General features: G+C 38.5%; 1 protein-coding gene across 2 annotated transcripts in view; it reads right to left on the bottom strand.

Moving 5' to 3' along the window:
- Positions 1 to 3,986: 3,986 nt before the first annotated feature.
- LOC145149895 (uncharacterized) overlaps positions 3,987 to 17,921 on the bottom strand; it is a 49,668-nt gene continuing 35,733 nt past the window's right edge. Inside the window, exons 1-2 of one of the 2 annotated variants that reach the window (XM_079075242.1) lie at positions 6,441 to 6,529; positions 3,987 to 6,301 (exon numbers count right to left, since the gene is read on the bottom strand). In XM_079075242.1, the coding sequence (XP_078931368.1) occupies positions 4,129 to 6,297 (2,169 nt within the window). In that variant the 5' untranslated portion in view covers positions 6,298 to 6,301; positions 6,441 to 6,529 and the 3' untranslated portion in view covers positions 3,987 to 4,128. Of the gene's footprint in view, positions 6,302 to 6,440; positions 6,530 to 17,921 lie in introns of those variants that run through there. The other variant, XM_079075243.1, reaches the window with a different exon arrangement.

Below are 17,921 nucleotides of genomic sequence, written 5' to 3'. Positions count from 1 at the left end.
TAGTACGTGTCCCTGAGGATTCGACCCTGCTTACCTGTACTACCTGTTAGTGCAATAAAGCAGTTTATCTTATACTTTTATTTGTTTAAATCGTGTACGACAGCGGTTCTAATAGTTGCTGACTCTGGAGCTAGTCAACATATGATTAGTTCTGAGTTACATCTTCAAGATCCAGTTAATGTTTCTACATTAAACCTAAGGGTTAGTCACCCTAATGGGCCTTCTGCTCAAATTAATAAAATTGGGAATATGCAACTGTCTAATTCTCTTACACTGTTTGATGTCTTTGTTGTCCCAGATTTCAATGTTAATTTGTTATCTGTTCATAAGCTGTGTAAAGATAGTAAATGTGAAGTTGTTTTTAATGAACATAATTTTCATATTCAGGATTCACAGTCCAAGGGGACGGTGGAGACTGGTAACCAATCTGGTGGTCTTTATTACCTTGATCCATACATTTCAAGTAGTAAATCCTCTGTTTCAAAGAATGATTGTTGTGTGTCTAAATTTACTTGGCATAGTAGACTTGGTCATCCTGCTGATCAAGCTTTAAACATTCTTAAAAATAAACTCAATTTTAGTAATGTTTCTCTCCCACCTTGTGAAGTTTGTCATAAGTCCAAACATACTAGAGATGCATTTCATAATAGTCTTCATATGACATAATTTCTTGGTGAACTTGTTCATCTAGATGTGTAGGGACCATATAGGTTTGAGTGTGTAGGAGGGTTTAGATTCTTCTTGACTATTGTGGATGATTTCACTAGAGCTACTTGGGTTTTTATTCTTAAGTCTAACGAAGAAGTTTTTCAAAGCTATGTTATATTTTTTAATATGTTAAAAAATCAATTTCAAGTTATTGTTAAAACCATAAGAACTGATAATGGAACTGAATTTACAAATTTTCGTTTTAAAATCTTTTGTGAAAATCATGGTATTGTTCATCAGACCTCTTGTGTTTACACTCCACAATAGAATGGGGTTGTGGAGAGGAAACACATGCATATTCTTAATGTTGCTAGGTCTCTGATGTTTCAATCAGGAGTTCCATTAAAGTAATGGGGTGATGTTATTCTCACATCAGTTTTTCTGATTAATAGAACTCCTTCTTCTGTTCTAAAAGGACTATCTCCTTATGAGTTAGTTTATAAAAAGTCACCTAATTTTGATAATCTTCGTGTGTTTGGCTGCTTGTGTTTTTCTGCTCGTTCTGAAAAGTGTGTTTTTATGGGTTATTCTTTAGAAAAGAAAGGATAAAAAGTTTTGAATCTTGATTCAAATTCTATTTTTGTTTTCAGGGATGTTAAATTCTATGAGTATGTGTTTCCATTCAGAATGCAAAATCCTGTTTTTAGTAGGTCTAATGATGTTTCTAGTGGGATCCTGTTAAATTCTCCTTTGAGTCCTAGTAGAACAGATCCTACATAAAAGGATATAGATACTAGTTTAAGATTTGAAGGGTCCAATGTGCCTCTATTTGATGGGTCTGATCCTAGTTCTGTTAGTTCTCCTGACTCTCATGTCAGGACTGAGGAAAATAGTCCATTCGTTTCTGATTCTCTTAATACTCAGTCTATTGGTCTAACACGTACTAGAAGAGAAACTAGACTTCCATCTGAATTTAGTGATTATATTGTAGAAGGAAAATATAAATATGGCATTGAAAAAACTCTTAACTATTCAAATTTAATTTCTAAAAACAAGTGTTTTGTCTCTAATCTTGATAAAACAGTTTAACCTCAGTCTTATTATGAAGCTTCTCTTAATCGTGAATGGGTTAAAGCTATGAATCAAGAAATGGAAGCTTTGTATAGAAATAATACCTGGGTTATAACAGATTTACCTAAAAATAGAAAGGTATAAAATAAAATATAAGGCAAATGGTGAAATAGAAAGGTATAAAGCTCGTCTAGTAGCTAAAGGGTATAATCAAATGACAGGTATTCACTATGAGGAAACTTTTGCTCCTGTAGCCAAAATTGTCACTATTCGTGTTGTTCTTATTTTAGCTGTAAACTATAATTGGAACTTGTATCAATTTGATATTAATAATGTCTTTTTGTATAGTTCTCTTGAAGAGGATGTATATATGACCTTACCTCCTAGGTGTCATAGTAAAAATGATAACAGAGTTTGTAAACTGTTAAAGTCTTTATATGGTTTAAAACAGGCCCCATGAAAGTAGAATGAAAAGTTAAGCAATTCTTTGATTAATTTTGGTTTTAAACAGAGTTATAATGATTACTCAATGTTGTTAGAGTTTCAGGTAAATTGATTGTTATTTTGTTAGTATATGTTGATGATATTATTGTCACTAGAAACTGTGAGAGTGAAATAACAAAAGTAATAGAGCTTTTGAAATCACAATTTCTTATAAAAGATTTGGGAAAAATAAAATATTTTTTAGGCATTGAAGTTGTTAATATTCCAAATGGTATTTGTTTATCTAAAAGAAAATATTGCCTGAAACTTTTGCATGACTTTGGTATGTTAAGTTGTAAGCCTATTAAGACTCCCCTTGAGTCAAATGTTGTGTTTGATAATAATAAAGATATTTTGGTGGAAAGTGTTACTGGTTTTCAGAAGTTAATTGGTAAACTTATTTATCTTACTATTACCAGACCAGATATTGCATATGCAGTACATGTTTTAAGTCAATATATGCATAGACCTACTAAAGCTCATCTTCAGGTTGCAATGAGATTATTAAGATATCTGAAATTTAGTCCTGGTAAAGGTGTTAGTTTTTTGAAGTCTCAATCTGATGAACTTTTATTAAAAAGGTATTCAGATGCTAGTTGGGCTAAAAGAATGTTTTCTAGGAAATCTGTAACTGGTTATGTAGTATTTTTTTGGTAATTCTCCTGTTTCTTGGAAAAGTAAGAAACAATCTACTATATCACGTTCTTGTACAGAGTCTGAATATAGAGCATTAAGTTCTTTATCATGTGAATTAATTTGGATTTTGAAAATTTTGTATGATATTGGGTTTAAAATTTCTATACCTGTAAACATATTTTGTGATAATGAGTCAGCCATTAAATTGGCCATGAATCTAGTTTTCCATGATAAGACCAAACATTTTGAAATTGATGTTCATTTCATAAGGGAAAAATTATAAAAGGAGTTGTTAAACTGGTTAAAATTAGTTCTTCTAATCAAGTTGCAGATATATTCACTAAGTCTCTTGTGTCTACTTAGCATGAGAGTCTTAGTGATAAATTGAGTTTGTTTATCCTTTTTCTTCTAAATAATTATTTTCAAAATGTTTAGTTTGAAGGGGGCTGTTAAAATAAATAATGTTTAAAACATACAAGCTAACATTTTGTTAATTAAAATAAGGCCATTTTGTAACTGCATGTGTAAAAGGGTATTTCAGGTTAACATGCTGAATGTTGAAGGGGGCAATGTGCTCAGTTCGTTATGTGACCGGGTTAACACGCGGGTCTTCGGGTTGAAGATGACCCAGATACTTAAGGCCAAGAGTTACTTGTTCGGGTCATTATTCGGACATTCTTCACCTTCATCACACACACTTTCTCTCTCGTTTGTATAACTCTTGTTTTAGGGTTTTCTCTGTAGTTTAATATGATCTATCATTTGTTCTTTATTTTGTTCTAGATTAGGTTGAGTGATTCATTGTTGAGAGTAGTGTAGGTTTATGTAGTGAGGTTTGTGTTGTAAGTTCTTGAAAACCACCTGTCTGTTAATCCTCAAATGATATAATAGATGGTGATGTTGGGTAACTGAGTTCTTACTAGTTTTTACATCTTCAATACACATAGTTTCTAACTTGGGGTCATAAAATCTTCCGGGTGTCATTGTAGGTATACCTGCGGGGAGGTGCTTAATGAAGAACTGAAACTTTTTATTAAGTTTACAATTCTTAAATTAAAAGTTTATGAGAAGTTGACATTCACAATATATATAAACCACAATTTCCTTTTTCAAGAAAGAAAGAGTAAAACAAAAAGATACGATCCTAAGAAACTTGAAATCCACAAGATTTCATTCTAATACCACTAATGAGATTAGTAACACTAATGATGAGTAAATTCTGGATATGCTAAATCCTAAGGAGCCTCATTATATTTCTTGAGTACACAGTTAATAAGATACACACACTTGTTATATGATAGTTACTACGAAAGATGCATTAGAACTTGAAGAAGCTGGTTGAATCCTTGCTGAATTACCATTGGGTATCTGACTCTTAGATAATGCATGCCACTTATCAATGTACCCCATTGACTCCATGTCTATGTTGGGAAGTTGGCGTTTTTTAAGCAATTTCAAGATCTTTTTGGATCTACCAAGAAGCTGAGCTGCAATTCGAATACTCTCTTCCCTTTTCTCTATTGCATCTTCATGGCAGTTCGTAGTTATGACACGTGGTAAGCTGGTAAAGCAAGCACATAGCAGATCTGCGATTATGGTTGATATAAACTCAAACAGTGCCTCATCTGTTGGCCAATTTTCTTGCTCATTGCAGTGAAGCAGTATGGTTTGGCTGATCCTATACATGGAACTCGCAGCAATGAACTTACGAAGTGAGTGATCCAGACTTACATTTTTCCTTATATTAAACTGTATCACAATTTTTGCAGCTTCATCACCCAACCATTGAAGAATCTCCTTTGATGTTTTTCCATTTCTAGCATTCTTTTGAAGATCAATTTGTAGCCACTTGCAGTATACTTCAACGTCTGTCCACACACGTCTTGCTGCTTTTCTTGCCTTTACCAACTCACCATTTGCATTGAGGCTTTCTTCCATATGTCTTACAAATTGGAGACCTTCCCTCATACTTGAAAGTAACCCCTTGACATGGCAGGTTGCAATTTTGGGAAGTGCAAGGGCAATGGCAGTTAGTGTCACTGCTACTAGGCTCCAGCAATTCTGGGTTTCTTCCAGATGTAAAGGTGGGACCTGTTCATTGTCGAACTCTACTACTCCGTTGAATCCTGTAGATTTCTCGAGAAGCTTCATAAGATTCCTTGACTCTTTCTTTTCAGACTCGCGAAGAAGTCGAGTTATAGAGTTGAGCGCATTTCGTAATATTCTCATTGAAAGCTTCGCATCCGGATCAATCTGTAGGACATAACCACTATATTCTTCCATTTCTGATATCGCGTTGCAATCAGATGCATTTGGTTCTTCTGTAAACCTTTTCAAGAAATACTTGCCGAAATAGTAACAATATGAGAATAAGATAAGAAAACATCTGGGAATAAGACTTATCATGTTACATGTAACTATAATCATTATCTGAAGTGCTATACAAAAGTTCAAAATCATATTTCGGATATTATGAAAAACCTTCTTGCAATGGTGGCTTGGGATATGCGTAGGGACAGGGCTGCTTTTCCACAGCTGAAGCCTTTTTATCCAATACTTCTCAACTCGGAACACGTTTAGATGGTTCTTGCTCCATTTCTTGGAGAGGTTGAAATGACTGGTGGCAGTCAAACATCTGAAAATTGGTGCTATACAACCTATTATCACCCCAATTGATTGCAAGATAATAATTGCACTGATTGACCACTTATAATCTGATGCATCATTCCGAAAATTTGATTTATCAACAAACTGGTCTATCAAAATAAAAACTGAAATGGAAGCAAGGAGTGAGCATATAACCCCAAAAGCAGAAGACATCGGTGAACAAGCAATTGCAAATTGGGGGTTACCAGTCTCTGCCATCATCCAATACTTTTTAACATAACATATGAGTCGCTTGCTGGAGAAGTTTATATCTTGATGATTAGAAGCCAAAATGTGTAACTCTTTGTATCGTTGTTGTAATACTCTTCTAGATGCTGAAACCGTCAAGGCTACTGAAATTGGCCATGGAATTGGTAGTATAAATAAAAGGATTATTGTGGCGATTGACAAACTCGCTGAAGCACTAATAACTTGGATCAACATATTTACAGTAATGGTGAGCATGAGGATACATAAGGCCACAGTATTCAGCAGAAGTTCCTTGTCATTCATAAGACCTAAAGATGGGAGAAAGTTGGCTAACATGATGACAAGGAAAGTGATACTCACAAACTTTGCTTCTATCTCATGTCCTTTCAAGGCACTGCTTAGATCTACGGGCAGCTTCGTTGATATTGCTATAAGTGTAATGGAAACAGAGTTGATGGTAAAAAATCTGCATGGAAACCAGAGCTTCCGTTGTCGAAAGCCTCGGTAGACATCGGCTGCCATTGCTAGAGTGCAAACCAGAGAGGCTGCACAAATATACAATCCCACCCATGGCACAGCGTCTGTAGGTGATGTCCATGTCATCTTGCTGGACCAGAGAAAATGAAGAGTTAACTTGATTTAGCAATACAATAGCTAACTGATGCTTGATATATATACATAGTATTACATACATCGGAGTTCAAGAAATATTTTTGTTTAATCAACGAGAATATGGATGAAAGTACCAAGCAAACTAGCTAGAAGCTAGAAAGATATTTCCAGAAATCCGTGATCAGAATTCTATTTTCCATTTTTAGCCTGTTTGTGTAATTTCCGTCCCCTTTACTTCTCTGGGGCTTGACAATTCTAGATGTAAGCAGGTGGTTGGAACTTGGAAGCAGGATAATTAATGTAGATAAAGTTTGACCCAAAGTAAACGCATGATGTTGCTAGAGCTTTAGTCAAAATAAATATAGTAACAGGAAGAATAACAAAACCTTATTAGTTATTAGGCCTCCTTAGAAATAGAGAGTTAATTTGAATTGACTGACTTCACCTTTTATGTTGAACACAACAGATCTGATCACCTCGAGGCTTGACCAATAAACATAGTCAAGCAATGCTGAATCGAATCAACATAGACACAAAAGAGAAGAAATAATAGAAAAAGGAGGGAAAGGAAATCGCTGGTATTTAGATTTTTTTGATGTTTGGTTAATTTATAGATCGAAATAAAACCTAATCGTCCAATTTGAGATATTTAGATTTTTTGATTGATTTTTAATAAAACCGAATTATTATTTAGGATTTTGGATTGATTGTGGTTTATAAAATAAAAACGAATAATATTTTATTATTTATTTTTAATATATACATTTATAAATTTACTAAAGTATTTTTTTTTAATAAATTAGAAAGTTTTATCGAATATAATACTTTAAATATGTATTTCTTATCAAAAGATTTGTGTATGAAATATTAAACTGTAATATATTGTTTTTAGTAGTTGTTTATAAATTTTTTGGGTTAATGTCATTTTGGTCCATCGATGAATTTGCAATTTGTTTAATAGGTCCGTAAAGTTTTTTCTTGTTTCCTAGCAGAATAAAGCCTTATTACCGGGTTTAAAATGTCACTTTGCATCATTTAGTAAGATTTAATATCCATGTAATTATATGAAATATATGGGGCTTGTTGTTTCCTTACCACCTAATGAAAAGAAGTCATTGGTTATTAATTCTTAAATCTAAAAGAAAAACCTATCTCCTCTCTAATTGTTGTCTCCTTCCCCGCAGAATCATCGTTTCCATTTCGACCTTCGTTTTCTCTGTTTGTCCTTTCCACTATCATCCTTATTGGTTTTCTCTTCTATCCTCGCCTAGGGTTCTAACATTCTTGGTTTCTCTTCTAGCATCACCTAGGGTTCCGACAGCATGAGGGCGTTGCAACTCGACCGGGAGATGAGACTAGGGAGAATGGACGGTGGCGGCGATATTAATTGGTGTCCGGTATGAATGAAACAAAGGGGGCTTGACGTTGGTCGTGGACTCATGTTGGAGAAAGAGGAACGAGTGGGAAGGAGAATCGCATGTATCTAATCAGCAATGATAACAGTAGGGGCTATCCAAATGTGAAGTTTCTCTCCGTTAGACTGAATTTATGTTGCCTAAATTTGATGTCGTATTTTATGTACCCATTTGTAAGAACTATTTAAATTTCCATGTTTCCTGGTATATATCTTTTAAATAAAGTTATCGTTTCCCTAATTATCCTAATCTATGTAAAGTAGGCGCTCTATTCAGCAATATAGGATGGTCATCCAGAATTTACTGAAGTATTTCCCATACAATCTTATTTATTTATTTATTTCCAAATTTGACTCTTAGCAACTCCTATGTTAGAAGCAAGATGTTTTCTAATTAGGTCACCAATTACAAATGCCTGGAAAAATTATATTGCTATTTCGTGAGGCAATCCACATCGATGTAGTGAAAGTGAAGGGCCCATGACAATCACGGACCACCCTGTTTACCAAGCAGAGTCTCACAAACTCTTCATTCTTAAAGGAAGGGAAGAAGGAAGTTGTGATGCGAAGAAGGAGACAATTCAATTTCCGGATTTGTTCCTTGAACTTATACATGCTAGCAAAACTTCCCCCAAATTTGAATTCTCTTTACATATAATTATTTCTAGAAATTGCAATTATACCACTGGACTAATATATTCCATTTATTATTATTATTATTATTATTATTATTATTATTATTATTATTATTATTATTATTATTTATTCTTTTTTAAAAATTAAAAAAAAAATACATATCGGAAGCCTACAAATGGGTGTTACACTCCTGTTAGATATTTGTGTAGAGGCAATTAAGGTGGAGAGTTGGAAGAGCGAGAGAGTAGTTAGTCAGGTTTCAACTTTGGATATCGACACCCATGGTTTGTTGACTCTTCACGACAGTGTTTGGGTTCCTTATTCAGGCAGGACTCGAGAGACATTGTTGGAGGAGGATCATAAGTCTAAGTTCTCGATTCATCTAGGGGCGACGAATATGTATATGGATTTGAGACATGATTATTGGTGGCTCTGCATGAAGCAGAACATAGCTCGGTATGTTAGTAGATGTTTGACCTATAGGAAAGTCAAGGCTAAGCATCAGAAGCCTCACGACAAGATTTAGCCTTTGGATATACCGCTATGGAAGTGGGAGCAGATTACCATGGAATTTATTACGAAGCTGCCACTGCTCGAGGTTCGGTCACTATGTGGGGCATCATAGACCGATTAACCAATATCGCTCACTTTATTTCTATTCAAGAGATTTCTTGAATGGAGAAGTAGGCTCACATTTATGTTCATGAGATTGTGTCTCGACATGGTGTGCTGGTTTCTGTGGTTTACGACAGGGATGTGACGTTTACTTCCAGGTTTTGGAAGCGGTTTCACGAGGAGTTAGGTACTCGAGTTTACTTTAGTACAACATATCACCGTCATAACGATAAATAGAGCGAGATGACCATTAAGACTCTTGCGGATATGTTGAGGTCTTGTGTTATTTATTTTGGCGGGATTTAGGATTCTTATCTCCCCTTGGCAGATTTTTCAAATAACAACAACTACCATTCAAGTATTTGTGTACCTCTTTCGAGGTTCAATAGTAGGAAGTGACAAACCCCGATCTATTAGGGGGAGGTTGGTCGTAGATTCATGAGGAGCACGGAGGTGGTGCTCAAGACTACAGAGCTCATTTACTATGTAATATAGGTAATGTAGAGACTTCAGATACCGCAGATCCGGTAGAAGAGTTATGCTAACAAATGTCATTTTGAGTTAGAGTTCCAGGTTAGGAACGTGGTATTGCTGAGGGTGTCGCCTTGGGAGGGTGTTATCTGTTTTCGGAAGAAGGGAAAGTTACGCCCTAGATTTATTGGACCATTTCAGATCCTTTCCTAGGTGGGAAAGGTAGCATATCATTTGGATATGCTTGAGGAGATAAGTCAGATCCACAGTACTTTCCATGTCTCCTAGTTGAGGAAGTGTGTTGTGGACGCGACCTCCATGGTTCCTTTGGATGAAATTTAGGTCGACGAATGTCTGAACTATGTCGAGAGACCGATTGCTATTTTGGAGAGAAAGTCGAAGACATTACTCAACAAGGTGATTCAGCTAAAGAAGTTGCAATGTCAGCATCGTAAGGGTTAAGAGTGGACTTGGGAAACAGATGAGAAAATGAGGAGACATTATCCTGAATTGTTTATGGCAGCGAATTTCGAGGACGAAATTTAGTTCAAGTGGGGGAGAGTTGTAACATCTATTTTCAGGTATTATACTTTTAGAGGTTATTTATGTAACACCTGTTCCAGGTATTATTTAATTTATCTAATTTTTAAGGTTTTGTGCATTGAATCGGCGAGTTGAGGAGTTCCAACTCGCCGAGTAGAGATCGTATAAGGACGATGATTTTAAATCCTACTCGATGAGTTAGAAGGCCCCGACTCGACGAGTAGGTGTTGTAAAGGAAAACCCTAATTTTTAGGGTTTGCACCCTATTTAAAGAACATAACCCGCCTCTTGTGGCCTCCCTTACCACTTCATTAGCCAGAGAAAACCCTAGTTGGACCTTGCACCTTCTTGAGTGGGAGAGAGAGCTTTTGTGAGCATTTTTTGTGTGGTTGTGAAGGATTGTGGAGCGTGAAGAAGAAGGAGCAAGGAGAAAAGCAGTAGATCCGAGATCTACTATGTATTGGCAACCATCTTGAGGTATAAAGTCATTACCTTGATCTTTAGTTGCTTAGATCCCTTTTCTTTGAAGTAAATGGCCACTTTTGGTGAAAAATGGGGTCAAACTCAGATTTGGACTTATCACAAGGATATGGTTCCAGATCTAGACCTCTCTAGGTCCCCAATCACATAAAGTTGCTCACTTTATCCATCTTAGACCCTTTCCATGCACTAAAACCTTGTAGGGAGCTTAGTTTTGATGTTTTAGCCTTGTGAGGCCTTGCATGCATGTAAAGTTTGCAACTTTACGTGGTAACTGCATTGGGGGAGGGTGGATCTAAAGTTTGGGACCTTAGATCCCACTGAAAAGGGCTAAACACAAAAGGAACCGGAGGAACTCGTCGAGGCCCTTAGTTGACTCGACGAGTCATGTAGGGCTTACCAATTTTCGAGATTCTGAATGAGTGTAGTGAAGAATTAGGGTTTTGGGACTGCATGAACTCTTATTTTTCTGGAAATTTGATGAACTCGACGAGTCACTTAGGTGACTCGACGAGTTGCATGGATTCAGTGGATTGGACTCGGGAGGAACTCGACGAGTTGCTAGGATGCACTCGACGAGTTGAGGTCAACATGGACTGTTGACCTTGACTTTGACCAGGATTGATTTTGAGGGTATTTATGGTATTTCGGGTTTGTGACAAGTTAATCACATGATGATTATAGGCAGCTGAGTTGGAGCAGGGCGTGGGATTCATCCGATCTTAGCTTGTCAGTTTAGCATTCGAGAGGTGAGTCTTCTCAGCATACCAATGGGTCTAAGGTACCAAGGTCAGCCCATTTTGTGATATGTGGATTGTCGATTGACTATGCGTTATGTTAGTATGACATTTATATGGAAGACCCCGACGGGTTCCCGTGGCATTTGGTATAAGACCTTGGAGGGTTTCCATGACATCCTAGTATATATTTGCATGTTTAGTTTGTATTGTATCTGCTTGGTAGAGAAGACCATGTGGGGGTTCCCATGGCAGTTAGTTAAGACCATGTGGGGGTTCCAGTGGCAATAGGTGTAAGACCCTGAAGGGTTTCCATGGCTTCCTTATATGTTGTATGCATGACTTATGCGATATATGTAGCTTTATAGATAATATGATATGTGTTATGTGGATTGTATGTGGGGTATGCTCTGGGGGACTCACTAAGCATTAGCTTACACTTTGTGGATTTGTTTCAGGTACATCCGAGCCCAAGGGAAAGGGCAAGGCTTGATGGCGTGACGTGCAGTCTCTCTCAGGCATTTTTATGGGACACTCTAATGATTTGAAATAAAATTGTATTTGATATGAATTTTGAAAAAAGTTGTAATTGGGATTTCATGGTTTGTGGAATGTCTTTTGGTTAATCAAAAATGAAAATTTTCTTTTGAAAATTCGGTCGTTACAAGTTGGTATCAGAGCCTTGGTTTGAGGGATTTGGGCATACTCTCGGGTGTGTCGGGACTCAAACTAAGGAAATGGTAAAATTGTTTTCAAAAATAAAATAAAATTTAAAACTTTTATAGAATGGAAAAGTGGAGAGTGCAATGCGCGCGATCGGCCGAGCCAAGTAAGTAGTTCCCCAATATGTTAGCCATGTTATACTGATATTTGAGCTATGATAATCGTATGAATCTTGCTATGTGTATGCTTTTAAAATTGTATACGGTTAGGAGCTTATAGCCTTAGAATGATTGATTTGGCCTTATTTCTTGTTCCTTGTCTGGTTGTGGTCCTAGGGTAGAATCTCTTATTTGAAAGCGTGTATAATTTGCATGCATAAAGGAAACCTGTTATGATTGGTCTGATTGATGTGGGTAGATCAAATCTTAGGATAGCCTAGGATTTGAGATATGTGGCAGTCTATGGGATATGATTTGTTTTGGGACGAATTGGAGTTATCAGGTGGAGCCTTGGGGAAGGTACAGGTAGGTGTGGAAAGTAGTATTAGGCCCGTACTACTGAAAGCACAGGACCTGTACCCGAACCAATGTTAGATCTGAAAGCTCTGAGGAGGACCAGTGTGGGAAAGATCCCCTATATGGATATCTTGATCATTATGATTTATGAAATTTCATTTCAGCATGGTGATGACACAATTGAGAGCAGGGGGATCTGGATCCGGATCGGGCAATGGTACTGAGCCCGTTGATAAGAGTCAGCGCAAGCTCATTGCAGCCGAGGTGACGAGGGGCATCCTTGACGCTACCCCATTTATCTTTGGGACGGTCAAGGAGGGTATGATGGAGATTATGGAGGAGAGGATTAGGTCATTCACAACCGAGATTGCTGCGGGCCAGGTCGGGGCCCGAACTCCCTCATTCCGGGAGTTCAAGGCGTGCGGGGCGCCAAAGTTTTTTGGGGTCAGGGACCCCATTGTTAACCGATTTTGGGTGGCGGATATTGAGAACGCCCAGCGCATGAGTTCTTGCCCTGATGCGGCAAAGATGGGTTTTGCTTCATGTATTGTGAGAGGCAGAGCCTGAGACTGGTGGGGAGTGGTGACTAGCTAGGTGAGAGCAGTCGGTGTGGCTGAGATGACATGGGCCGAGTTTGTTTGGCGATTCGATGTGGAGTTTGCACCACCTATTGAGGTGCAACGGCTTGTGAGGGAGTTTCATGACCTTCAGCAGCCTACCGAGACTGTGGCGGAGATCACCACCAAGTTTCAGGAGCGAGCTTTGTTGATCCCATAGTACGCTACGGATGAGGACATGAGGAGGACAAGGTATCATTCCATGTTGAGGGATGATATCTGGGAGTTTGTGAGCTTCACAGGGTGTAAAACCCTGAATGAGATGGTAGAGAAGGCCCGTGAGCGGGTGATGGAGTTGGACTTCCGCACCAAGCGGAAGCCGGAGCAGGCACAGACAGTGGTAGGTCAGGCTAAAAATCCTAAGACCTCGGATTCATCTAGTAGGGGCCAGCAGGGCTGTGGTTGGTGTGCCAAGTGTAGGAGATCTCATGGTTGAGTTTGCCAGGGGACGGGACCGTTATGTTATACGTATGGCCATCAGGGCTACGTGAGCAGGGATTTCCGCAAGAAGGGATTGATTTGTTTCCACTGCAACCAGACTGGCCATAAAAAGGCCGATTGTCCGAGGTTGCAGGGAGGGGAAGGAGCAATGGTGGCGCCTGCGCCCGCCACAATGAGGATTATTGATGGCCGCCATGTTAAGGCGAATGCTCCAGCGGTAAAGAGCCGCGCAATTCAGTTAACTACCAACAAGGCTCGGGCAGGTCCAGACGTTGTGGCTAGTACATGTTTATTCTTTCCTGCTTTAGAATTATTGAATTGCTTATGTGTATACTGTACTTGTGTATAGGGAACTTTTTGGTAAATGGTATGTCTGCTCACGTTTTGTTCGATTCGGGAGCTACCCGATCGTTTGTGTCTCTTGCGCTTAGCAAGAAGTTTCGGGATGCGCCGGGAACTTTGGATTCCCCTCTCGAGGTGCATATTGCAGATGACCGCATTGTGAGTGTTGCGAGGGTGTATCGGGACTGTGTCCTGGATATTCTTGGGGAGAGGTTTCATGTTGATCTAGTCTCGATACCGTTGCGAGGGCTGAAGGTGATTATCAGGATGGATTGGTTGGGGGCTAATGGGGCCATGATCGATTGCGAGCGCCATTTGGTGAGGGTTCGAACCCCAAGTGGGGGAGAACTAGTTATTCACGGTGAGAGGGCCTCGTAGGGGCCAACCCTCTGTTCAGCTGCGAGAGCTAGGAGATTTCTGTAGTAGGGTTGTACAGGATTTATGCCATATATCTCGGATACGAGGGTTGAGACCATGACAGATGTGGGCAGTGTGCCGGTTGTACAGGAGTTTTAGGATGTCTTTCCCAAGGAGTTACCGGGAGTGCCTCCTGAGAGGCAAGGGGAGCTTCTCATTGATTTAGTGTCGGGTACCACTCTGATAGCGAAGGCACCGTACCGGCTAGCACCGCCCGAGATGCAGGAGATATCTACACAGCTTCAGGAGTTGCTAGACCAAGGGTTTATCCATCCGAGAAGTTCCCCGTGAGGAACACCGATCTTGTTCGTGAAAAAGAAGGATGGATCCCACAGTATGTGCATTGATTACCGAGAGCTGAACTAACTAACGGTGAAGAACCGTTATCCATTACCGATGATCGATGATTTGTTCGATCGGTTACATGGTGCGTCTTGGTTTTCCAAGTTTGATCTTCGGTCGGGGTATCATCAGATGAGGATTCGGGATGAGGATATACTGAAGACAGCTTTCAGGACTCGGTACAGGCACTATGAGTTTGTGGTGATGCCATTTGGGCTCACCAATGCCCCAACAACATTCATGGATCTTATGAACAAAGTGTGTAGACCGATTCTGGATTGGTTAGTGATCGTTTTTATTGATGATATCATGGTATATTCTAAGACCAAGGAGCAGCATGAGCAACATCTGAGGTAGGTATTGGAGACACTGAGGGCTGAGAAGCTTTATGAAAAGTTCTCCAAGTGTGACTTCTGGCTGCGAGAGGTACAGTTTTTGGGGAACATCATCGATCAGGAGGGCATTTCGGGTGATCCAGCCAACGTTGAGGCAGTGATGTGGTGGGAAGTACCGAAGAATGTATCTGAGATCCATAGCTTCTTGGTTTGTGGAAAGTCTTTTGGTTAATCAAAAATGAAAATTTTCTTTTTAAAATTCGGTCGTTACAATTTATCTTAAGTCTTGAATTATGGGATTTTGACTGACCGTGGTGCGGTGGTGGATATCCATCTGTCACACCCCCAAACCAGAACGGCGGAAACGTTTGGGGGCAGAGGACGTCATGTAAGTATCACAACACATGCAATATAATAATCAAAGTACAAACAACCATTGCATTAATATGTATAAGTTTTACATAAGTGTTTAAACATTACATATTCAAACATCAAAGTAGATACAGTAGAAGACAAGAGTCGCAGTACGGTACTAGGTAGTCTTCTCAAAAGCTTCGGGAGTGTACCTGTCTATTGGATTCTTGAGAATACAAGTTATTTTGAAAGAGTAGATCAGCATTTAAGCTGCTGAGTTCATAAGTATTTTAGTTCAATAAAGTATACTTTAAAGTTCTTGGAAAAGTTCGCTGGTTCCTCCAGAAAATCCTATATTTCCTGATGTGATAAAATGATAACCTCAATAGTTCCCTCTGCAGTTACTTAGTTTATACCAGTTATATATAACCTAATATCAAATGAACAATTAAATGGGTGAATCTGCCCTAAGCCCACAACCAAACAAGGAACAGGAAGTAAGGCAGAAGTCACACATTTCACTGTCAATCGGATATTACTTATATATAACTCTGATGTATAAACTAAGGAATTATAGAATTTGCCACTAAAGGTCCTTTATGTTATACTAGTTTAAAGAGAGTGAATGACTAAGTTCCATCTGATAAGTAGTTTTAAATCCCCATAAAACCGTTCTGATAAGTAGTTTTAAATCCCCATAAAACCGTTTCTGAATAGTAGTTTTTAAATCCCCATAAAACCGTTCAGTTTTATTTATGGAAGGAGATTAATACAGTAGTATTTCTTAAAAATAAACTATCGATGAATAACTACCCTAATATTAACCTAGTTAATTAGGGTTTAAAATGTGATAAAGTTGTAACCATGCTGGACTAGAATGAACACGACGATCTACTGGTGTCGAAACTGAATATGTGACATTTGTCACCCCATTCGCTGGTCTGCCGGACTGTAGCTAGCAGTCGGGATGGGGGATTGTCGATCGCATATAGATCTATGCACACAATGCCCGCTCCCCCTCCAGGAGATCCTGGTTACAAGGATATAACATAGCAAGTATTGCTATGTCCTGAAGACGTACCATCACATTTTAGTTTGAGTAAAGATTGAATTATAACCTTTTCTTGACAAAGTAATTTAAATCTCGTATACTTATCTAGAAAATAGATTTCTCGTTTGTTTCTAATTTAGTTTGTATTATTACCCCGTGATTGCTAACGATGGTACGTTGTATTTGTACCCCTGTTAATGCAAACCCGGTATGATGTATTATTACCCCGTGATTGCTAACCCTGGTACGTTGTATTTGTACCCCTGTTAATGCAAAACCGGTATGATGTATTATTACCCCGTGATTGCTAACCCTGGTACGTTGTATTTGTACCCCTGTTAATGCAAACTCGGTATGATGTATTATTACTTCTTTAATATATTATCCATATACTAAAAGTATTATACATATCCTGGTATAGATAAATGAATTGTTAGTACTTTCCATTCCTAATATACTTGGAATAAAAAGTATACAATCGTGAATCATACTTGTATATTTAGTTTTAAATCATAAATTATACCTATTATAATTTATACGTTCTATGTGATTAACATGATCTCTCCTGAATGTACCCCTTTGCTCAGAATGATACAAAGGTAATGATACCAACTGAAGTAACCTTTTATATTCCCATATGTATAATGTATATGATTACGAAGGAAATGACCTTCGGACAATTAACCTCACCTCAAATCCACATCCAAATAAGGAAAAGGAGATAAGGCAACTCTTTAGTCCTAAGCCCTTTAACTTTTATTTATATACTTATACATATATGAATATGATATGATAATTATAATTTGAAATAATTTATACAACCTTTTTCAAAGAATTTAGCAGTATTAAAAGAGTTTACATGACTTTAAAGATTTAACATGACTTTAAGTCATTTTGGAAGTATTTGGTAATCCTTAAAAGCATAAGGAAATCCTTTGTGTGATTATTATCACATACAATTATTAACACAATTTAGATTATGTTCAACTTGTATTCCCCCCCCCCTAAAAAGCATTTAAAACCATTTAAAAGGTATATTATAGGGGTATGAACTCACCTGATAAGTGGTGATTTGGGCGGCGTTTCGTTTCTATAAATGATCTTTCTCGAAGAAATTGCGAGTTTTTGATTAAAAACTGAGCTTTACGCAGGCAGAACTTCGACTGGAAAGAGGTTAGCTTCTCGAGAATTTCGGGGCTTCGGGGCTTGCTTCGAGTTTTAGATATGATACCGGGGCTTCGGGGGGTTGTAAGGAAGTTTAAAGGGGTAAAATATGTGAAAAAGGGTGAAAAATTGTGTAAAAATGAGTTAAGAACCGGGAGATCTCGCAGCCTATTTATAGGCCGAAGTTCGGACAAGTGGCGAGGGGGAGGAGGAGTCAGCAGCGACGTGGCAGCGAGGGAAGAGGGACGCGTGTCTCGGTTCGCAAGGGGCCACGAGGCCGAGCTCGGAAGCAGCCACGGTGTGAGGCGTGTCGGAACAGGAGTGGCCGAGCCTTCGGTCCAATCAGAAGAGGACACGGGTCCGACACGGGGAGGTCTCGCATGCGAGGTGACGTTTCCGAATTGTGGCCATGCGGTTTTTCCCGGTTTTCAAGATTTTTCGATTTTTGTGGCCAAAACTTGCGAAATTCATAACTTTC

Source organism: Lactuca virosa, chromosome 1 (genome assembly GCF_052849685.1).
Source record: "Lactuca virosa cultivar CGN04683 chromosome 1, Lactuca_virosa_CGN04683_v6, whole genome shotgun sequence".
In the NCBI taxonomy this organism is placed as follows: domain Eukaryota; kingdom Viridiplantae; phylum Streptophyta; class Magnoliopsida; order Asterales; family Asteraceae; genus Lactuca; species Lactuca virosa.
Note: the sequence above shows the minus strand (reverse complement) of the source record. Positions and strands in the feature narration are given on the sequence as shown.